This window comes from Anolis carolinensis, chromosome 1 (assembly GCF_035594765.1).
Source record: "Anolis carolinensis isolate JA03-04 chromosome 1, rAnoCar3.1.pri, whole genome shotgun sequence".
In the NCBI taxonomy this organism is placed as follows: domain Eukaryota; kingdom Metazoa; phylum Chordata; class Lepidosauria; order Squamata; family Dactyloidae; genus Anolis; species Anolis carolinensis.
The window spans coordinates 160,230,907-160,256,067 of record NC_085841.1 but is presented as its reverse complement, the minus strand read 5'-3'; the positions used below and the strand labels follow the sequence as shown (position 1 = coordinate 160,256,067).

The 25,161-nt window shown below is 37.4% G+C and overlaps 1 protein-coding gene across 2 annotated transcripts in view; it reads right to left on the bottom strand.

Moving 5' to 3' along the window:
• The window catches only part of plcb1 (phospholipase C beta 1), a 650,154-nt gene that overhangs the window by 124,068 nt on the left and 500,925 nt on the right, over nucleotides 1-25,161 (bottom strand). For both annotated transcript variants that reach the window (XM_062969114.1, XM_062969113.1), the window contains exons 12-16: nucleotides 18,786-18,868; nucleotides 16,001-16,085; nucleotides 11,690-11,867; nucleotides 4,098-4,165; nucleotides 63-159 (exon numbers count right to left, since the gene is read on the bottom strand). In XM_062969114.1, the coding sequence (XP_062825184.1) occupies nucleotides 63-159; nucleotides 4,098-4,165; nucleotides 11,690-11,867; nucleotides 16,001-16,085; nucleotides 18,786-18,868 (511 nt within the window). The remainder of the gene's footprint in view (nucleotides 1-62; nucleotides 160-4,097; nucleotides 4,166-11,689; nucleotides 11,868-16,000; nucleotides 16,086-18,785; nucleotides 18,869-25,161) is intronic.

Here is a 25,161-nt window from a genome sequence, read left to right as displayed (position 1 = left end):
ACACAAAATGGTAAAGTTTGGGGGAGGAAGGAGACAGAAATGATGTTACCAGTACTTCTTACTTTGAGAAATCTCAAATGACTCAAACTTCACAGGCTGTATATAATTCACCAGGTTGGACATTTCCTCGGTAGCCATAGCTTCACTTCCGGCTGTCCCCTGGAACAAAAGTAGCCTAGTATCAATAGCAGTTTTGCCAATAACTTCAACAGCTCCATTCAAATATCTACAATAATTAGCTGTGAATATAGGAATGTTTTCAAGGACTTTCTAGATTTCCAAACAGCGCAATACATTTTTTTTCATTCAAATTCGAGATGCATTTTACCTTCCTCGGGGTGGAACACTTCCTCTTTTTTTCCATCCCTATTTCTTATTTTGTTAGCACCATATTTAAATATTCCCACACCACATAATTTTTAAAGCTACAATAATATGGAAAATGTGTAAATTAGGTACTTATTTTATTTATCCTGAGTTTCAAATGTACTTCATTTCCCCAAGCAGCTTACAGTAATTAGAATACTGTGGTTTGGGCTGAAAATGAATCAAAGTAAGATTCAGGTCCTTAGGCTAACCATGTAGAAGGAAAGCTAGGGAAAAGATGGAGATTGGTATGATAATGCTAGGAAAATGAGTAGTTAATGGGACCTGTGTTATCTTGTGATACTTGGTGTGTCTCCTGTGGTAAACAAGGTACAACCATTACACAGTCTGTAGTCCTCTGGTTAATAACAGAAGTAAAAATGGTTCTTTCTTGCTTCTAGAGTCACAAAGGAATTAAGAGCATATGGTTCTTGGTTGTTTTTTCTTATTTCAGCAAATAACTGCTAAATCACTTTCTCAGGGAGAGAAAAAGCCAGCTCCCTCCAGTTTCTTGTTCTCTGAATCTGGAATGGAAAACTGAGGCCCCTTCTATACTAATATAATATAATAATATATAATACAGATTAAAGCAGATGGTCCAGATTATCTTGAGGCCTAGATGTCGGCGGTGGTTGGGGGGGGGGGGGCTTTGCACAATTAAAACTTGTGCACCAGCTGCGACCGTAACTCAAGAAGACTGATCTGATCAGGGTGGTCCATGCCTTAGTTACCTCTAGACTGGATTATTGCAACGCGCTCTACGTAGGGCTGCCTTTGAAGACGGCCCAGAAACTGCAACTAGTACAACGTGCGGCAGCCAGGTTCTACTCTCCTGTTCAAGGAGCTCCATTGGCTGCCGTTTATTTTCCGAGCCCAATTCAAGGTGCAGGTCATTACCTACAAAGCCCTAAACGGTTTGGGACCCACCTACCTTCGTGACCGTATTTCCCCCTATGAACCTGCACGATCCCTTCGCTCATCAGGGGAGGCCCTCCTCTCGCTCCCACCACCCTCGCAGTCGCGGTTGGTGGGGACGAGGGAGAGGGCCTTCTCCGTCGTGGCCCCCCAGCTCTGAAACTCGCTCCCCAGGGAGATCAGGCAGGCCCCTACCCTCCTATCCTTTCGGAAGAGCCTGAAAACATGGCTCTTCCAGCAGGCCTTTGATAACTGATCTAGTAAGTCCGACCTGTTGCATTTCCAATAATAGTCCCGTATTTACGCCTCTTCCAGCACCTTGAAGGCGACGACAATTTGGATAATCCACCCCTTCCTGATGATTTTGACGTAACTAGCACTTTTGGCCCAGGTCCTCCAGATTTTATCCAAAGATTTTATTTTAGCTTTTGTCCTTGTATGTGATTTTTTATGACTTGTTTCTATTGTTATTTGATCTGTTTTATTGCTTTATTTTATTGTTGTTGACTGGGCCTGGCCCCATGTAAGCCGCCCCGATGGGGCGGGGTATAAAAATAAAATAATAATAATAATAATAATAATAATAATAATAATAATAATAATAATAATCTGCTTTGAACTGGATTATATAGCAGGGTAGACTAATGTGGATTATCTGTTTTGATGATCAGGATTATATGGCAGTGTAGGAGGGGTCAGAATTGCCCTTCAAGGATATCTTTTCAATCCTACATGGACGAAATGATATCAGAAGATATAATGGTAACCACAATACTGAAAGTAGGGCATGACAAGACTTGACTGCAGAACTGTCAGGAGCTTCTAGCTGGTGTTATAACTGAGGGACAGGTTTTGCTCTATGTTCATCCTTCTTGTATGCAGAGGGATCTTGTAGCACCTTAGGGACTAAATGAGAGGATGAAGCTGGTAGCATAAGCTTTCAGAGCCTCCTTCATCAGAGACAAGAAGGAAGCAAAGCATTCTGCAAATCCAAGCAGCTAGGATTCAACTAGAATTGATCTGGGAAGCTTCACCCATCTCTCACCAGGGAAGATGTTCAGTTAATAGCCTGCTGTGCTGCTTGACTTGCCAACCAGAAAGATGAAAGCCATGGTGGGTATGGAATCCCCAGTCCTATCTCTGAGCCCTAGTCGAGATAACAAAGGGATTACTCCTGTTTTCTGACCCTGTTTGGGAGAAGACATGGTGTGATGGGGTGCAGTGATTCTCAGAGGAGGTTGTCATTTTAAGTACACTGCAAATCTTCACAGTTTTTAAAGATGTGAATTGATTAGACTGAACATTCTAAAAAAAACTTTTTGAAAACTATATATATATATATATATATATATATATATATATTCAGAAATTTGCAAGGCATTTTGTTATAGGATGCATGTTATAGAATGCATGTGAAAGTGCTGATCCATTGAGAATATGGGCATGTACTGCCAGAAGCATGTATCTCATTTTCCATTGTGGCGAAGGGGAAGGAATAGCCTCCAAATCAAAAGCAGGGGATACATTGGCTAGAAACAATTACCAAGAGAAAAAAAGGCATAGTAAAATTGTTTTGCGTAAATATTTCAAAGTATTTTCTCTTTAAAAATATGCAAATGTCTGCAGACCACTATTTTTAATCAAGTGCATAAATCCCTGCGGGCAAGTACAAATGCTTCATTTTCCAAGCAATTTGCTCAATGGATCCCAGCTACAAATTGCTTCTCATATGGACGTATTTTCTTTTCTATTTCTCCTTCAAGACCATGGCTACAATATGCTGCTTTCTGCTGAGCCCACATGGCTTTAATTGAAGTCTGAAAAAGTGTTGCTTATCACATAAAACATGGGCAGGAGATAAGGTAGATCCCTTAACTCAAAGTTATGGGAACTACTTGGAATCGACATTGGATACCAATGCTTTTATGTCAAGAAGCATCAGGGTATAAAGAAACATAACAAAAATTAAAATAATAATAATAATAATAATAATAATAATAATAATAATAATAATAATAATAATAATTCAAATGATTCATTGGAACTTATGCCACAAGTACCACCTCCCAGCAGTAAAGAACTGGTGGAATCACAAACCTGAAAAGATAATGGAAAATGAAGACGCAAAAATACTGTGGGACTTCTGAATCCAGACTGACAAAGTTTCGGAACACAACACACCAGACCTCATGGTTGTGGAAAAGAAAAAAGTTTGGATTATTGATGCCACCATACCAGGTGACAGTCGAATTGATGAAAAACCACAGGAAAAACTCAGCCGTTATTGGGACCTCAAGATTGAACTACAAAGGCTTTGGCATAAACCAGTACAGGTGGTCCCAGTGGTAATCGGCACACTGGGTGCCATGCCAAAAGATCTCAGCCGGCACTTGGAAACAATAAATATTGACAAAATTACGATCTGCCAACTGCAAAAGGCCACCTTACTGGGATCTGCACGCATCATCCGAAAATACATCACACAGTCCTAAACGCTTGGGAAGTGTTCAACTTGTGATTTTGTGATACGAAATCCAGCATATATATCTCGTTTGCTGTGTCATAATAAAATAATAATAATATAATAATAGATAGCGCTGCCAGGGCTATTGAAGATGCCATATGCCTCAATTATAGCCATCTCAGTCTATGGCCATCTTCAACCAGTCTTGACTGCTCAGTGGTGATGATCTCAAGTTAGTGGTGGGGTTTGAGAATCCACAAGGTGGCAGCACAATACTGAGTCATATGAACAAATATGCAAACATAGTTTCACAAAGTCAAGCCAGAGTACTTCCAAATGATTCATTTCTTACTTCCTCCATTGATTTTTTGCAGTCATCGTCGTCATCGTCATCATCATCACTTTCAATCTCTGCTTCCCCTGCAACATTTTAATTCAAAAAGTAAAAACAAGAGAGTTCAGTATAGCACTTTCCTCAACATCCACATTTTAAAAATGTTATTGTTACAAGAATGGCTTTTATTCAAAGGCAGTGACAACACCATAGGCTCAGGGTGTTTCTTAGTATAATGAACCATTTTTCAACTTCAGCATTCATCATTCACACTTTTGAGGACAACATCCTGATGCTATTGAGCCATAAGTAAGGTGATTGTTTAAACCTAATATCCTAAAGGCATCAGATCCCATCTCTTCTTGGAAACTAAGCAGGGTCAAACTTGGAGGGTGACCACCAGAAAATGCTAGGTACTGTGGAGTATATTTCAGAGGAAATAATTTGGAATACCATTTCTTTATGAAAACACTATGAAATACGTGGGTGCCTGAAAAATGGTAGATGTACATACACAGAGAAGCCACTTAGGTATCACCTTCAAAAGAGGACACCAATTGGCTTAATAGCCCGTGTGCGCATTTACACATATGGCGGCACTACTGGATCATTTTTACAAAGTAAACAGTCATCCCAACTGACCAGGGGTACCTCTGTCTTGGCTGGAATGAGCTTTAATTTGTTTTCTCTCATTCAGTCCATTACTGATGACAGAGACTAGTTTAGAGTCAGGACCTCTTCCTTGGCATTAGGTGGAAAGAAGTAGTAGAGCTGGGGGTCACCAGCATACAGGTGGCACTGTACTCCAAATGACCTCTCCCAGCGGTTTCATGTATATGTTAAACAGCATGGGGGACAAAATGGAACCCCGAGGAACCCCACAGGTTAACGGCTGGGGGTTTGAACAGGAATCCCCCAGCACCACCTTCAAGGAAAGGGACTCCAGGAAAGACAAGAGCCATTGTAAAACTGTGCCTCCCAGTTCCATCCCAGCGAGACAATCCTCCACATCCATACAAGTGTGAGATGCATGGAGAGAAGCTGATTACAGAGTGAAGTACCAACATCATTCCAAATGCTGTGATCTATTCCACACTTTTTGGCAGAAGTGAATTAATTCGTCCACTTATTTTCCAAAAGAATCATAACTGAGTGAGTCAGTTCTGACAGGATCATTCTGTATGTCAACTATGAAATGGCCTTTGCTATGGACTGATAATGATCACAATCCAATAGAAACTTACTTTCTTGAGTGGTCGTATTCAAATTATTCTGAAATAAGCCTTGAAGTGAAGAGGCAGTGTAGCAAAAATATAACTAATGAACAGACTTGGAAGGATGCTCATGAAACTTGACCTCATTAATAGTCTGCAGTGCTATACTTCGAGAAAGATGATTTTTAGATTTTTTTTATTTCCTCCTTGTCTATCTTTTTTAAACTTCATGTCACAAATATGTGGAATGAGCAAATATGATTTATTTATTATTGCAGGATCTGGTGAAGTCAGAAATCAATTCTGTCATCATGAATGGAGGAGAGGGAGCAACAGAGCTCTATTAAATATGTGCCAACTTAAAGAAAAAAAAGGCACGGGAAGTTACTGCCTTAAACTGAGGCAGTATCTAGTCCTGTATTATCTATTATGATTGGCAGCAGTCTGTGACATTTCTAACAAAGATGAAAATTCCCAAGACTTGTTGGAAGACAAAGCATGACTTGTTTGAAAAAAAGCACATTTGTGAAGCTAGTGGTTGTGACACATTTGAGCAATAAATCAGGCATCAAAATAATGTAAAATTAAAAGTTTTAATGTCAAAAAGGTCCACTTCCAACTCCTGGAGCACATTTTAAAAGGGCTTTCTGATAGCTGTTGCCTTCAACTAATTTTTGATTTATGGTGACCCAAAGACAAACCTATCACAGGGTTTTTAAAGCAGAATTTGTTGACAGCTGGTTTGCACTTATCTTCCTCTAAGGCAGAGAGACTGTGACTTGCCCAAGTTCATCCTGTGAGTTTCCACGGTGGAGTAGAGATTAGAACACTGGTCTCTTAGGCTGGATTTACACTGCCGTATAATTCAGATTATCAAAGCAGATAATCCACATTATCTGCTTTGAACTGGATTATATGAATCTTTACTGCCATATAATCCAGTTCAAAGCAGATAATCTGGATTTTATATGACAGTGTAGAAGGAGACCCAGTCTCCTACCACTACACTATTTTGGCCCTTGAAACCTTATGCTACCCCAAAATATGAACCGATAATTGTACACATACTGTATTTTAGTTAATGGGAAAAATGAATGTAAAATGTATGAAGCCTGGAAAGGCATACCAAAAGCACAATTGGAAAAATAATCTATACAGTATGAGCCAGATGTGCAACTTTCTGTGCAGAAAGAAAAATATTGTAACCAAAGAAACTGTGTTTGGGATTAAGACAAACATAATGAAATCAAGATTTTTCAAATTTTTAGTCTCTGCTTCCTTTTAAAGGTGAATGCTGAAGAGAGTGAAACTACGTTCTATGTGTTCTTCCAAAAAGCAAAGCTGACGCTGCCACAGTACAATAATCTTCAGTTTAAATATAGATGATTACTTGAAAACAGTAAGGTAATGCCACAATAAGGTAAAAAGAAAGGAAAAAAATAATTTAAGATCTATCTTAAAATAATAAGAAAACAGACAATAAGAGTGCCGGTTCCCAAAGTTGGGTATGTTGATTTCAGCAGTTACTTGTCCTGGTAGGAATAATGACTCGTTATATTAGGACTCATCTATTCCAGGCCTTTTAACCCAATGTAAATATTAGGCATGTGCAACCAATTTTAAAAAGTTTCAGAAGTCATTACAAAATTAGGGGGCATTGGTGTTTCATTTCTAAAGTATAGTTAGTGAAAAATTCATTACTATAATGACATTAACGAAACAATTACTATAATTGGGGTAACTTCAGGGGCTCCTTTTTATCTCATTTGTACAGCTATTGGGGTGAAACTTGCTACAATAATAAAATACATTTAACACTGTTAGCCTATCAAGTTTCAGAATGTTTCACTTATCCACAAATTTTTGGGGAATTAATATGCTTCCCCTGTTGACTTGGAAGGGGGACCCCCAAGGGCCATCCATTTAGGGATTTCTTCCCAGCCCAGCATTGATTTACTTACTAGAAGTATCAGTCAGTCCTCCTTTTTGCAGATTCAGCAATTTATTGGAACTCTGGCTGGCTGCTGCTATGGAGGGACAAGTCTCTCCCCTTGATGTGAGCAGAGGCTTCCGATATTTACAAAATCCAAACGAAAAATTATTGGGTACGTTTTGATTAAGTTTTTGCACAGGCCACACCCACATTTCGGATAGCTCTTCGTAAGTACAAATTTAATGAATTTGATATGACTTACGAGGACTAACAGAAAAAATGAACACCTCTAGTAAATATGCCCAGAAGTAGCCCTGATCAAAGCATGATCAAAGCCAGGGCTGCTATTCATATGTCATATGAGTGCATCCTCTCCACTGGGATAGCATGCACCTCATCCTCTCCATGTCACTGCCTCTACTCCTAGCCAGCTATGAAGCTCTGGGCGAATGCCTGTCCATTGTGGATGCCTCTGCTGACATCATAATGGGGCATCTGCATGATGAGGAAGAAAAGAAAGGATGATTGCACTGAGGTCCACTCTGGACAGCAGATCAGGTCAAACTGAACCAAATTTAGCTATCCAGGCTGTCCCAAAGCTATAGGATAATCTGGAATTTCCAATAAAAAATCCCAGGATATTTAAAGTAAGTAGATATGTGTCGTGAAAACTGACAGCCTTCCATTTGGCAGGGGCCCAAGTTTATTTTCCAGTGTAGATAAGTTTTTAGTTGGGATGAGGAAACAGCCAAAATGATAGAATTTTTTTTGACCACCACACTTTCCTTCCATAATTCCTTCCTCCCTCCCCCCTCTTTCTTCTTTCTTTCTTTGCAAAATAGCTGAAATATAGAATTCACCCCCTGGGTAGAATTCCTTCTTCTTTGGAAGTTCTATGGGCAGGAGGAAACCAAGCTGTAAGCCCACAATTTCTTAAAACGTATTCAAGCATAAGGCAAAGGGGACTAATCTTTTGAAGTTCTATCTGCCTTGAAATAATGTAATTATCCTTCGGTGGAAGTGTTTTGCAGAAGGCGAAATATTGTCATCACAAACTTCAGATGTGGAAATTGACACTGATTTTGTGGTGGGAGGGGTGGGTGCTGGTATTTATATTAAAGGCAGAATTTCCTGGTAACCTTTTGAATAAATACAGTGAAAATTCAAGAAAACAATATTTGTGTGGTATGACATCAAAAAGAAGGATGCTGCTCCCATGGAAACAGACTGCAGGGGATTAGACACACTGGCATAAGGCAGACAAAAATTACACGACAGAGGCATTCAGACAGAAGGGAGTGATAAATGAGAAGTAGTATAAATGAGGATTTGCTTCACAGCATTTTCCTACATGAGAATGACTGACCACTAGCATACTATGGAGTAGAATCAACCACTGAAAAAACTTTTCCCATCTTTCCCAAATTCGAATCATGTTAATCAGACATTGAGAGAAAAGCCTTGTTAGAGAAAAAAAATATTTTTGCAACTTATATATATAACATACATATCATGAATGGATGAGGTAAACCCAGAGGTATGAATGTAACACTATGCCTACTGGTATGTATTGTATTGTATGAGTAGTGATGCTACTTGAAACTTGACTTTGGGTCATTAATGAGGGTATAGGTATGCACCTTCTGCAATAAATAAATTGACTGCAGAACGAATGGTGACCTTTTGTTGTTTCTGTGTGCCTTCAAATTATTTCTGAGTTACATAACAGATGGCAAACCTATCACAGGGTTTTCTGAGGCTGAGAATGTGTGACTGGACAAGGGTCACTCACTGTTTTTCATGGCCAAGCTGGGATTCAGTCCTTGGCCTTCAGAATGATAGTCCAACATTCAAACTCCTAAACCAAGCTGGCTTTCTATGGTGGCTTTTTGCTAACACAAAATAAAGCAGAAATTAGAGATGTGCAATCCAGGAAAAACTCATCCCATTTGCAGTCTTGTTTTCAGCTAGGCTCCCGTTCTGTTTTACGGGAAGTTCCCAAAATCGGGGTGGGGGGGAGAGGACATTTCTTGGATCTGCAGCCAGAAGCTCCATTTTCGTTTTGGGAAGATCAAGGCATTGGTTTCAATGGGGGGTTTCATTTATGGCTATCGGGATGAAAATGGCCACAGTTGGAAGACACATTTACTACTGCAAGCCTCTTAAGTTTCAGAATGTTTGGGTAATCCACTGATTTTTAAAAACTTTTTATGGGTAAGGGAGTTTCAAAAAGGTGAGCTAACTATTTGATGTGACTTTTTTTTCTTTCCATAGTATATGTATTATGGCAGAATTCTTGAAATGTGAATGTTAAACTTGTGTTCTGAAAAGGTATGATGTATGGTAGTTTTAAAAATACATAATACCATTTGGACAAACCAGAATGTTACAAAATTAGAAATGAGTGATTCCTGAAAATGTTAAATATGATGGAATAATGTTAATGAAACATTTGGTTATGATTTTAAGCATCTTTCAATTTATGCAAATTGGGTTTTTTTTAATTATCCATACTTGTGTATGTAAAACAGTCGGAAAGCTCAAATCACAAGAAAATGCTTTAATGCCTGTTCCCATTTTTATGGGGTTATTTTTTTATTAATGTGAAATTTTGCTATGTGTAGACATATTTTGAATTTTTCTTGATTGTGAAGATATATTTCCTACCTTGCAAGGAGTATCTTTAAAAAAATTACATTAGGATTTTTGCATCCTAAAACATAGCAACCAATAATTCTAGTTGAGAATAGTTCCCACAGATTCTACTCTGAGAATCTATGGGAACTATTCTTAACTAGAAGTACTGAATGGTAAAATCTGTTATGCTTATTTTACACAAGTTGCCATTTGAATATAGCTATATTAACATTGCAATTGAACTTCAGAGACACGTTTCATTATTTTTGAATGTATATTTACTGATTGTATATTTGTTTGTGTCAAATAATTAATAAAATATTTTTTTAAAAAAAGGAGCTAACAAAAAAGCCTGAGGTGGTCCATTCCCTAAGCAGTAAACAGCGGCACTGAGAGCTAGCACATCTCTTCCTCTCAAATGCCAGCTTTGCAAAAAGACATGTGACCCATTTTCTTTTTCTGATTGGGTCTGGCAAGGCTAAAGCGTGAGGGAGAAAAAAAAAAACCCTGCATGTGGCTGCTTTTCTCTCACAAATACAAATACAGCCAAATACAGCTGAAGATCAGCCACCACATGTCCAGTTATTGCCAGTCTCCAGTTGCCCCGCCCACACACCTCGTATCTGGGGATTTGTTGCTGATTTTAGCTACGTCCGCCAAATACGGAACGTGAAGTCAGTATCATGAACACTCCTAGAAGAAATTATATTAACTAGTAATATTGTTACATTTTCCTATGCAATAACATTTTGTCATTTCTTTGCATTGTTACACAACAAATTATTTTAAAAATATACTGCAAGGTCTGCATTGCACTTTCTTTATGAAGAAGACTATCACAAAACCATCAGGGAAGGCTGGCACAATTTATTTCTTGTTCCCCAGGTTACACTTTGAAGAACAGAGTAGTTCTCTGTTAAAACGAAGCTGGAAATCCTGACAAATGAGATATCAATCTTATTTTGAAGTGTCCCCCCCCCAAAATAAATAAATAAATAAATAAAATCAGAGATTAAAAAGTTTTATTCGGGTTTTCCATCATCATGGAAAGGGGTAGAGACTAAAAATCATGCAGGGGTAGAGACTAAAAATAAATATACTAGTTCAGTCTACCTCCATGTGTTTTCGCTGAAGTCTATTTGTAGAACTCTCCCAGTAACTTTCCTTTGTGGTTACAAAGTATTTCTTGATGCAGATGCTCACACTCACTAATTTTTATTTTTTCATAATAATTTTTATTCAGAAAAACACAAAACCTACAAATAGATAACCCCAAGAATACAAAAAAGATAAACTGTAAAGATACTTTTCTTAATACATAAAGTATACTTCTGCTACATCCACTAGAAACACCCCCACCACTAAGCATTAACTATATACTAATATACATTAACTAGTCTAAGGGATGTATATTCTCTGCCTGTTTAATTTTATCAATAAAAGCAAGAAAAACCATTAATACATCCTTTCCCCATAAGTGAATTTTTAAGGGGCAGGCATGACCACTAATATTAGAACAAGGTGTTTGCATCATGCCTAGTATATATGCTCCCTACATATTTATTTAAATGTACTTGCAATTTATAATATCCTCCAGGGAAACTGTTATGGTAATGATTTTTATGCGTCATGACAATTTTACCTGCTTTAGGAGAGGAGTGGATTAGAAACTCATGTTTGCATCATGCCCAATATGTTATCCTAAATACCTAATATGTTATCCTTGTACTTCCAATATATTTAATTAAAAATACTTACAATTTATAAATGCCATTTGGGAATCCTGGTTACAGTTAATTATTTTTGTGTGCCATGAGTATTTTTACCTGCTCCAGGAGAGGAAGGTTCAAACCCACTGGATGCATCACTGCATGTATTTGAAGCTTGTTCAGCAAGTTTCTTCTTTGCGGCTCCATCTGCAGACTTGTGGGACTTCTTTTTATTCTTCACCAGAATCTTGCCCATTAGGTCTGCTGGGCTTGGAAGAGGAACACCACGTTCGAGCTGATAAGGAAAGGGAGATGAGTAGTAATGGCCTCCCTTTAAGCCTCCATTTTCCCTAATGTTCACAGCCTCTGCTTCTTCCCATCTACTAATAGTAGAACTGATAAACAGAAACAATGAAATACAGGAAAAGAATATAGGCTACTTAAAATATGCCTAGACTGGGGGTGACAACCATGTTATTCTCAGGCCACTTGTGAGTCTTTGGGAAGGTCCCTTGTTATCCTTGGAAACTCATAAAATCCCTAAATAATGAAAAATATATTTTTAACACCTGTTTCTGGCACTTCTGGCTACAGATTAGACTCTTCCAAGTAGTTTCGGAGGAAGTACTGACAAACAACCTTATTTGTAATTTCAGAAACAACACAAAAAGTGATGAAGTGCCACTTACAGCCTTCTAAAATAGTTCCTGCAATAGGATGCTGACATCTTTGGAGCAATGGAGCAGCCAAAATGGAGGCATCTGGCCCACACTTGTTCTCTATTGCCATCTATTAAGACCACTAAATACAGTAGAGTCTCACTTATCCAACACTCGCTTATCCAACGTTCTGGATTATCCAACGCATTTTTGTAGTCAATGTTTTCAATACATCATGATATTTTGGTACTAAATTCGTAAATACAGTAATTACTACATAGCATTGCCATGAACTGAACAACTTTTTCTGTCAAATTTGTTGTATAACATGATGTTTTGGTGCTTAATTTGTAAAATCATAATCTACGTAATTTGATGTTTAATAAGCTTCTCCTTAATCCCTCCTTATTATCCAACACATTCGCTTATCCAACGTTCTGCCGGCCCGTTTATGTTGGATAAGTGACACTCTACTGTATTGCTTTTCTGCTCTATGTGTATTACTAATTGGTTTGCCACAGTAAATGTTCTGCATTTACCGTGTGCACATTCTTTCATGATCTACTAGCATGGTCGCTCTTAGTATTACATTTCTCTCTTTTTAAAAAAGGCTGGAAGGATAGATCAGGATGGTGAACCTTGTTCCTCACAGTTCAGCACATATTCACTCTACATTTAATTGTGGGTGGCACTTTTAAATTCCTTCTTTAATATAATGCAACACGAGAACACTTATTTACCTTTGTGAAAAAAATAGTAAAATAATAGCTGCATGTCCTCTAACTGAAAAAAATGTTATAGCACCTCTATAAGGCAATTTATAGAGAATGTTGAAAATGCCTTCTTTAAAAGATATAGAGATGGGAGGGGGGTTAGAGAGAGAGAGAGAGAAGGAAGAGAGGGAGAACAATAATAATACTAACAACAGCAACAGCATCATCAGCAGCAGCAACAATAACAACAACTTTATTTGTATCCCACTCTATCTCCTCAATGGGGACTCAGGGCAACATACATACGGCGGCAAACATTCAACGCCGTAAAGTGCAATCAACAAATAATAAGAGGTAGAATTATTTAGTGGAGTGGAAAGGAATGACTGGAAAGGAATTGCTTCTCATCAATATAAATGTATGTGTGCATGTTGCTCTTTTAAACAGCACAAAACCACACCTGTGTAGACATAGTGAAATGCTATTTTAATCACAGTGTTATAGTATTTTATCCTGGAATGTCATAACGCAATATGGCATCGCTGGGCAAATGCTTTGGCAGTATCATTAAATAGTACTACTTAACTACATCTGCACAGGTGTGTTTGAGCTATTTAAAAATAAAAATAACATAAAGGTGTAATACAAACAGCACACACCAGCGAAGATGTCTTGAATGCACTTTTCCCAGAGGACAATACCTGTTTCAAAACCTGTTTTATTTTTCTCTTAAGTGCAGCACTAAAGGCATCTGCACCTGTGTAGATTGTATACTCTTCTATCTTGGCTGGAAAAGCAGAACTTTCTTGATGAGACAAAATACAGAAAGATAAACAAGGGACATATCAAGAGTGGCTGCATAGGTTGTGGTAATTCTAAAGTAAATTCTCATGCGGAAGCTTCAGTTCTGTTCCTTTCCTGAGAAGAATGACAATGTCAGCCTATTGTTTTGATATATGGACAGGACCGAAAATTGTGAATCTATTTCATAACTGCCTGTATTAAGGATTCCTGAGCAACAAGGGTGAGTTTGGACTCTCATCTGTCCCCAAACACGTGACAGAGGACACTTCATAAGGATCTGACTCTATGGACATCTAAATTGGTGAGAACACATTTTCTGTCTTTTATATGCTCTAGTAATGCAGGAGAAATCTGATTCAATCTGTGTTTAGCTGTCTTTGGAGAGAAAGAATGCAACAGGGAGCCAAGTACAGCAAGGACTACATTAGATGGTTTGATTTGTTGGCATGGGTATCTAAGAAAACATTTGCATTTAGTATCATCTTCATTTTACAGTAGAATCTCACTTATGCAACCTTCGCTTATCCAATGTTCTGGATTATCCAACGCAGTCTACCTCTCGTCCAGATCCACAGCTGTTTCTCTAGACAGCAAGGACTGAACGTTTTACGGATTTAACTTCCAACAATGTCGTTACTGTACATTCATTTTATGCAATTTTATCTTTATTTGTAGTCAATTTGTTAGTAGCCAATGTTTTAGTAGTCAATGTTTTCAATATATTGTGATGTTTTGGTGCTAAATTTGGAAATACAGTAATTACTACAAAACATTACTGTGTATTGAACTGCTCTTTCTGTTGATTTGTTGTAAAAAATGATGTTTTGGCACTTAATTTGTAAAATCATAATGTAATTTGATGTTTAATAGGCTTTTCCATAATACCTCCTTATTATCCAACATTTTCACTTATACAACGTTCTGCTGGCTCATTTATGTTGGATAAGTGAGACTTTACTGTATTTAATAACATTACTTTCTAGGTTTTTGAAATGAAATAGGCATTTTTGAAAACATTAATAAATAGAACAAATAATTACTAAGGGATTAATTTTGCATTTGAAAATCATGAAAACATATCTTACATCATATGTAACTATTGGCATGCCCTACTGTGTTTAATGAAAATAAGACACTGCCTTGCATTTATTTTTCCACAAGAAGACACACTTAGACACACAGCGAATGTCTTGTTTTTATTAAGTATGGTGCAACAATCTGCATTTATGGGATGATCTCTCTGGGCTCAGTAGCAGACTGCTTGCTGAAGCCTTTTCCCTATCCCCTGGTGTTTGTGTAGGGTGAGAGAGGCCCACAGACTGTTGCTGGTCAGTGCTGGAGAGCAGCAGCTTTACTGGTGTTTGTGAGGGGTGAGAGAGACCCACAGACTGCTGCTGGTTGGTGCTGAGGGAGAGATCCACAGTGCTGAGTTAAATGGCATCCACAGCTTAACTACTTCCCCCTGAGGATACACAATACCTAAAGCAGAGTGTCCTCCTCCTCACTTCATTGAGGAGACTTTTACTTTCACGTTCTATGTCTCCCTCTATGCCTCAGCTTGCAGCACACACAGTATGACCGCAACCTGACAGGGGGAGCCAACCTATGCTGCATAGCCATGCCTATCACTATGTCTTATTTTGGGGGTATGGCTTATATTGCATAAATGCTTAGAAATCAATCTATCATGGGTATGTCTTATTTTAGGGGAAACAGGGTATGTAACTATTGTTAATGTTGCTATCCTGTTGCTCTACTTTTTATACAAAACTTTGTGGGTTGTTTTTTTGCTGAATATAATTTTTTTTTAAAAGATGATCATTTAGATTTTAAATCCATAACTACAGGTAAAATTGCACTGATTAAAGTTGTAATCATATTTCTTTTTAAGAATGTAATTCTTTACTTCCTTGATATGACAAAGAAAACAGTATTCAAAGCAAATAATGTCACTTTAGTTCCAAGCCCAGATTTGAACAAGCACACCATAATTGTTGGAAGATTCTCTTTTCCTACTGAATGACAAATTAGTTGTCCGTTTGGGGAAGGAATGAGATAGGGAACAATAAGAAGCTACTGTAAAGTGGCTTAAATGTGCAAATCTCTATTGTGAAAGGATGAATTCTCTAAAATTATATAATATGCATTTGTTGATAGCTATCATTACATTACAAATTCTTTTTTTAAACTATGAAAAATCAATACTTTTTTAAAAGTCTGACCAGACAAAACAAAAAAGGAAACTGTCTTACTGGGTATTTTTCCAAGGGCTCCATCAGCAAAGCATCACCAAATATTAATCTGCAATATTCTGCCATTTTTGCCTGCTGTTTGGGGCTGAAAAGTAAAGAAAGTATACAATTAAATGTGGCTTATTCATAGCATTGAAAGTGTCAGTAATGGAAAATGTAATATCCTTTAACCAGATGAAGAGGTATAATTTTCTGATCTTATCGATTTAAATTGTTATCCATGATCTACAGCCATTATACTGTTATTGAACATCACTAGTACAATAAAGGCTTTCAAGTCATTTGCAGTAATAAACTTGGGGGATGGGATGGGCCTCCCTTACACATATACAAGCAATAAAAAATCTTTACAGAATGCTTTTTTTTTTTAAAGTAGTCAGTATATATTTTGCTCTAAGTTTACTTTATATAGAACTTTGCAATTCCTGCTGTAGCCTTCACTCTCTGTTTTACATCGCTACTCATAATAAGTTCTTGAAAGACAGTTTTGAAATTGAATCCATGTTGATGTGTTTTCCCTCTTCACATTATTTGCTATTTTAGCTTTAACCTCAAGGCTACATGATGAACAATACTGGAACTACAAATTGCCATTAATCAAATACACACTTTGGTAGGTGAAATAAGGACACCAAGAGGGAATATCATTAATATGCATATTGCATCCTGATGACACAAAATTTGCAGAACAACGCCGTGTTCACTGGGGATTGTAACTTTTATATAATTTTGCCCTGCTGAGAAGAAAAAAAAAACACACTGCTGGTGCTGAATGGCTCATTTACACTAGGAATAGGAAAAAAAAGTCTTGTCCACATGCAGTGACATAAGATTAAATGTAAGTCTTCTGGAGTCAGAGCCAGGTTAATTTTTTTTAGGCCCTAAGTGGAGTTGAATACTCTTGAATTTAACACCTTGCCGCAATGTATCACTAGGGACAGACATACATAATTCCCAACACTGTCTTATTGACTTCTATGGTTCTCAAAATGTGCATATCCATTAAATCCTGGAAGTCAGAAATATATTTATTTTGATTTTTTCTCAAAATTTCTGTCATTTTGTTATTAATCCTGTTTTCACAGATCCTACACTTTTCATTGGCTCTATGCATTGTGTTTAAAGTGCCTAATAGATAAGGAGGTCCTGCCTTGGTCCTCCCAAGGACCCTCCCCTCATTTTTGTCTTCCATTGCTACATACTTGTCCAGAAGGCATGGGGTTGGTTTATCCAGGGCACCAGGACATTTGAAGCATAGGAGGTACTGTTTTATAAAAAAGTACTGTAAGTAAATCAAAGGTTGTCTTGTGGTTCACTTTCAGTTGATAAAAAGCTTCTCCTTGTTGAAAAATTGGGGAAGGGGGGTTAAAACTGGGTGCAAAAGTGCAAGGTTTTAAAGATGTTGGGAGCATAGAAGGTGGGGCCCTCCAAGGTCCAGAGGAAGGGGTTGATTCTAAACTTCTAGCAATTGCCCCTATACGCTAAGCAAGTTACCATGAGAAAATCTTGTAGGAAGTGATTTCTGTCTTATCGACAAGATAGTCACATTTCATTTGATACTGTGACTCTACTACCGGGTACAGTGTAATTGGGCATTCACAAAAGGCTGCATTGACAGATACTAAGGTCTGTCTGTCAACCCATGAGGTACAGGGGCAACAGACAGACCTTGGTATCTGTCAATGCAGCCTTTTGTGAATGCCCAATTACACTGTACCCATAACAGGATGGCATAACTACTGTTAACACCTAAAGTAGGAGGTGAATCAACCCTACATATCTTGTTTCTCAGCAAAAAATGGGCTCCTGCCAGACCAACAAACAGCTGTTTGATAATTGCTGGGGAAAGCCCAATTATGTTAGGACATGAGGCACACAAGATTGACTCTCATTTCATTTGTCTCTTTGAAAATCTAGAGCTATGGACATATGTTGCATCTCTTGAGATCCTATCCCACTCCCACAACTGTATAAATATGTTTTTTTAAAAACACGGAAGTTTTAATATCTCTCCATATTACATCTTAAGACGTGGATTTCTACCCATGAAAGCTCATGATAATACACACTATGTTTAGTCTTAAAGGTGGTCCTGTACTCAGTTTTCTCTCCCTTCTCTTCCTCCTCCTTATTGCAACTGAGACTCTCATTAGAACTTGAGAATGCGAGAAAAGGAATCATTCTCTCTTGATTTCTTTCCCAGCAAGATTGCTGGCATGAAGACGAGGTAAAAAATATGCTCTTTTCCCAGAATTTGGTCATAGTGCATGCAAGCCAAGTAGTTATAATTCAAAGAGATGATTTTCCATAATTTTGGTCTTTTTCTTCCCAGTGATCTTGAGTAGATTAATTGATGAGGGAGAAGGTTTCATATTACCTTTCACATCTTTGAAATCTTGCTCAACACTACAGTCATTAGAGAGTGTTTGTCATTTCCTCAAAAATCTGATATAGTATCACTGTGTTGGTAGAAAGAGTGTGTAACCTTGCCTCCTTCTCAGTGATCCAACTCAAGATTGTTAAGACAAAAGTTTTCCTCTAAAACACCAATTTGGAGTAGTATATTAACATGTCCTCCTTAATGGGACTATGTGTAGACCTCAGGGCCTTAAAAAGTTACTCACTCCTGATTTAAGCAGATAGACTGGCCTCCTTCAACTACAAAACACTAATTTTAAAACTGTAAGTAAGCAGTATCAAACTGTCAATATGCCACATCTTTTCCAATATTAATTACATCAATTACTTACAACATTATATATTTATAAATGTTTAAATTACTTACGAATCCACGTGGTTTTCAAATGAGAGGAGGATGGGATAAGGAGATGTTTTAAATGCACATTCAGCGATAGCTTCTATTACTTCCTAGATAGAAGAAAAAGAGAAGAATAACTAGCACTGAGATTTTGGGGTGTTATGAGTGTGGAGGTCACATTCCACATTCTGATAAAAATGATTTAACATTTACACATAAGCACTCTGGTGGAACATCAGAAGGATAGACACATTTTCCCCTCTCTGTGTTATAAGTAAAAACAAAAGGATCAAGGAACTGCCAGGAACAATTCATCTCAGCTTGATTTGCTTTCTAATCTTCAAATGTTCCTAAGATGTTCTCTTATTCCACTGTTGTGGCTGTCTGCAGAAGAACAAACAGTTGCTTGCACTAAGAATTCCCCCTTCACAGGACACAACTGTATGCCTAAAGCTACCTCTTTTATGGATTATATTTGCATAATTAAAAGAGTCATGTATTGCCTGATGGCTTTTTGTGCATTTTAAAGGAAGGGTACCTTTCAATACAATTTTTGTTACTTTAACTGAAACATGCCAGGGTTGTGTTTGATGTAGGTAAAACACTTTAAAAGGATATTTAGACAGACTCAACTAAGTGTGGCTGCAGATGGAGTCAAATGGAAAGCAATTCCTATTTCTGAAATTAAACAGAACTTGAATTTACACAGTGGGCACCAGTATGGCAGGCAAGTGACCCAAAGGGAAATGGGATTCGAGAGGGGATACTTAAAGGTACCAGGAGGGTGAGGAGAGATGATGACAGGACATCTGCTTATGTGCATTTTGTTATATCTGTATCAGCAATTATGAGGTGCAGCACATGTCAGACCATCAATAAGGGGAGAAAAATAAAAGAATACTTTTGGCAGATATCCTGTACCCTTTGCAGCATTATCCAAACCTTTCTGGATGCCGTGAAACCATTTCCTGAAACAAATGGTTCCATGTGAGGACTCTCCTTAAGGTATCAGTGTTTTTAATCCCACTTTCTTACTCCAGATTAAGCACCTGTCTGGAAGTGCTCTTACTCAACTAAAGTTAGAATTTGCTCATCACACTTTCTCCTACACTGTGCCTGCATTTGTTCCAAAAATGTATTTTCCCTCAAAAACCCACTACAGCTACTCTGTCACACTGAGAATGAACACTGGAAGAGGCAGAGAAATGTATGCTTCTCCATCTCCAAGTTCTAATGAGTTCCCCAGTCAAAACATCCCAGAGAAATACCCAACATTGCTCTAATTTCCCCTTTCCTTCACTCTGTTAAAGTGCCATCAACCAACCATTAGTTTTCTTTTTTGCTTCTCAAGAAACATGGAAGATAAAGTATTGATACCTAGAAGCAATGGGAGAGCCCATGTACAAGACATGTTAGACATGGCTAACCATCACTGAAGGGTTTAATGATGCAAGGTAGGTTTGTAAGAAGTTTACAGGACCTGGAAATATATTACTATCAATGCATCTCTGCCAGAGAAGGAAAGAAAAAAAAACCCCACTAACCATAAAATCAACACAATCTGTGACAGGAAAAGTGCCATGACAACTCTTTATGAAATGTAATGTTCTAGATCATCTCTCAACATTTGTTTGGGGGGCTGAAAATAAATACATGGCTTTTCATATTATTCAGTTACAACATTTTTTAAACAAGGAGAGAGCCAGTTACATCAAAATGAGATTACATTAGTTTTGTGGTGATCACACAATTCTGTTTGTCATTGGGAAAATGTGCATTATATGGACAGCTCCAGCTGATCCATTTGCAGACTAATGATCAGTCTCTGAAAATTCTGAATTGATTCACAGAGATTGTTGTAGGTACTTTGTGATTCTGCTATTTAAATCTATGGCTAGGCTGTCAAACTAAACTGCAAACAGACAACAACATTTTAAAATTTTAATGGAATCATACTGGTTACAAAAGAACTATAACGAGCTTGGTCCAAATATCCTGACATTCTCTACAGAATCCTGCAAAATGGTTTATAAAAACAAGGCATTTTTCTGGCACTACAAACATAAAACATGGAATCCTGCTCCGAGAGAGGAATTTGAAGGACAGGATTGTTAAGGTTTCTGTAAAACTGGCAATACGTTTTGTGTGGGATCGCTACCTTCCCTGCACCAGGTGTGTTAAGAGAAAAAGGACTAATTCTGGTGGTTATTACATGCAGGCTATATGAATGTACTCTTTAAGGCCAGTAAGTTTGGGTCACTCTCAGTGGAGTGTCTTTTGGGATACATGATGCTTGCTCTCCCTCACTGTCTTTCTGGGGATGGAAGCTGGAGAAGCCATGTCATATGTGTTGGTACGATTGCATGCCAAGACTATGTGAGTTCTGAAGGACTGTTATTTTGATGCAATGCCACAAGCTTATTCATTTCATTTCATTTTGGAAAGGAGATATTTTAGTTAACCTATGTGCATCAGACAGAATCAATAGCTCTGTTACCTTAAGGTAGTTTATCTATGCTGAGTATCACAAAAATTGCTCCCAATTTTAAGGGAGCTATTCAAAGTGCTGAACTTTATTCAGAAAATAGGTTCAGCCCCTTGGACACTACTTGTAAAATCAGGAGTCGCTACTATAATACAAAATGAGAAATCCCTACCCTGTGAAGATATGGCACTATCAGATGTACCTAAGATTTACCTGAATTCAATTGCTACTAGTAACTTATTTAAAACCAGGACTTGCTTGTATGTTAATCTACCATTCAGTACTTGATAAAGTGAATCTACTGTAGCTAGAATTAGCTATTAAATTTAGGGCTGGAGTGGAAAAGATTCAACTCTTTATATGTTGTAAGACTATAACTTCCAGCAACCCAGCACTGAAAAATGCTGGAAGTTGAAGTTCAACAACATTTAGAGCGCCTTATGATTCTCACCTCTGGTTGATATTGATCATTATATCTGACACAATTTTGAAAGCATCAAAAGTGAACAATAATAAAATTAATTTAAAATAAGCATATTGTTACACTGCTCATATAGAATAATAAAACTGGAAGACTTAAAATTGTTTAAATGCAGAATACTAACATTTAGAACTCAACAGGAAGAAAAATCTCTAACAGCATGTCAAAACAATTTCTTTAAAGCATGAGTTTCAACATTGGAGATTAATCATGAAATCTTAAGCATATTTATTTAGGCGTTAAATTCCACTAAGTTCAATAGAACACATTTTTCCATACAAGTGAGCACAATAGCATAGGATGGGCTAAGGAGTTCACATGGAAGAATTAACAATAGAACCACTCTATATTAGGTAACCACTTTATTTTACAAATGCTGATAACATTTACAATCCATCTGCATAACCATAGTAAAACGATATTTATTAGTTTACTAGAGCAAATCATATAAGGCCTTTCCCAATGCTTCACAGTTTTGTTTCCAGTGTATCCAAGATTTTATTTTTCTTCCACATATGGCAAAATCCAAAGAAATAACAATTCAGTACAATGATGTATGCTCCAATAAATACTTAAATACATTCTTCACTTGTGCCTTTCATAGTTACCAGGACTTTTCTTCAGTAGATTTACATAACAAGCTTGATTTGCCAGGCTTCATTAAATAAGAATATTTAAAAGGTTTGTTCTGATCATTAGCCTCTTGCATTAAAGTGCATGTTAAGGACAACTGGCTTATATGGAAAGAATGTTTAGTCCTTCTCCTACTTATATGGAAAGAACATTAGGAAGAGATTGCATCCTAGCCCAGTGATTATTTCTGTTAATGCATGCAGTGTTAATCCAGGATTTCAAGTGGAAGTATAGACCTGGTACACAAAACTCCCAAATCCCCAATTTACTACTCTTTTTCCTTGAAGCCTCTCTCCTTCTGCAGACAACAGGGAGATGAGGTGAAGCCATGTGCCTTCCTTGGTCAGGACATGGGTTCATTCACTCCTACCTTCCCCTTGCAAAGAAACAGAGGGTGAAGAACATTCTACCAAGACAAGTGATGAAGTCTTCAAAAGACTATTATTATAAATGTTCCTATTCCTGAAAATCATGTATCTTGAAATACAAAGACACACCATCAAAACATTGTCAGTTGGTAAGTGTCTTATACACATACACATGCTGCAAAAGAATGGGATACAATATCATTTTTTCATACTCAGAAGAAAACATTTTATAAAAAGTGTATTTTGTGCCATAAGTGGTATTTTGCTTAAAATGTCTATACTCAAGCTCCACAAAAATCTGTAAAGACAACATAAAATTTAATAAAATCAACAGAAAAATAGGGAAAATTCTTAGAATTTCACGAAGGGTTTTTTTTTTTTTTGAAAACAGCAACTAAGATCTGCATTTCTAGATAGGATGAATCTAGCTCTCAGTGTATCAGCAGAGAAAGTAGTGTTTTACCTTCCCCATAACAGAGGTGAGGGACTGAGAAATGGTGAACCACTGGGGATAGCTGACTGTCTATCAGAAGACATTGTGCAGTCAATATCTCTCATCTTGTTAGTTTTTTAAAAAGGAAAGACATTTGTGGTAGAAATTGATAAACAAGACATCAATATCTGGACCTTCATAACATTTTTTTCAGTGAGGCAGAATAAATGTAGGATACAAGCCTCATCTGGAACTTTTATGTAGAAGTCGTTTTGACATACTGTCATTATGTTTTGTTTTTAGAGTTTTTTTGCAGGTAGAGAATATGGGTTTCAATACACTTAGAATATCTATTTAAGTACAATTCATTCTAAAGATAACAGCACATCAAAACAAAGCTGATTGCATCTGGGAGTCAAACCACAGAGTGAACTATGTAACATTATTCCAAAAAAATCATACAAGGCAAATCCTTTGGATGGACAGGTAGTAAATATTAGTCCCCAGACTACAGTCATGATCTTTGAGGGGGGGGGAGCAGGATGTAATTTTTTTTTTCGTGTCAGGAGCAACCGGAGTTGCTTCTGGAGTGAGAGAATTGGCCGTCTGCAAGGACGTTGCCAGGGGACGCCCGGATGTTTTGATGTTTTTACCATCCTTGTGGGAGGCTTCTCTCATGTCCCCGCATGGAGCTGGAGCTGATAGAGGGAGCTCATCCACACTCTCCCCAGGTGGGATTCGAACCTGGCAGCTTTCAGGTCAGCAACCCAACCTTCAAGTCACTTAGTCCACTACACCATCTGGGGGCTGTAATTAACACAAGAGAAGCCTGAAATAGGTTGAAATAGGTGATAATAGGGGGGAAAGGCATAGTTAGCTGCACGTTTTCTAGCAATGGTATCTATCACATTGGCTGGATGGGCATATCACAGTAAACAAGAAATCTTAATCGTTTCCATACACAAGACAGGATAATGCCTTCTATAGTATGCTAACTATGACATCCAAACCTGGCCCTCTGGTTTATCAGAAAACCAAAGAAATCAATAATAAAGCTAGGGTTATTACTAGGGATATTTGCACAATTCTTATTTAAAATAACATCCTTACATATTTATTGCCTCCATAACTTGTAAAACCCTAACATAAGCTAAGGAAAGGCTTGACAAAGTATACAAATTCATATTTATATATTGTGTTCTTCCTGAATTTAAAGAGCTGCAATGAGCATTAGGATATCATGAATGAGACACAAATGTAGATTCTGCACCTAACACAGAGACACACCATGGTTTACTTTAAATTTAACAACAATCAGTTAAAGAGGTCCTTTACATATTTATTACCAGTACTTGAACTTAGAAGTAATTTGACTGGCAGTTAGCGAGTCAGCGCTTTGTTTATGCTATTTATAGATCCTCAACATGATGACATGATTCATCAACAATTAAAATTTATACATTACAAAAATGTTTATATCACTATGTTTTATGTTTCGTTTCTTGCAGATAATATATATGCTCCTTACACTGTCAGGATTAGCAGAAGGCCTTGATGTGAATGACCTTGTATATTTGCTAACAGAGGGGAAGCAGAAAGATAAAGACAGTTGTGTTCTTGTGTACTATTCCTTGTTTAAACAGCCACACTGCTGTCCCAAAGCAGAAAAAGACATTATAAAAATGATTGGAGTAGAGGTGAACATTGAAAGCTGTAAAAATAACCAATACCATTTTCACTTCTTTTCTGAAATGAGTATAACTCAACCCACCCTTCTTCTAGTCAAATATGCCTATCACTGTTTCCCCAATGATACGTGTATGAAAATAATGCTGATACTTAACCTATGTGAACACATCAATTAACAACCCTGTCTTACACTCTTGTATGAACTCTAGTATGAACTTCTGCCACATCTGTACAAATCTTCAGATACCCTGTATTGGGAATATCTGTTGGGGGGCTTCGTCTGGGGAAGTAGAGGTTGTAGTGTATACCCATAT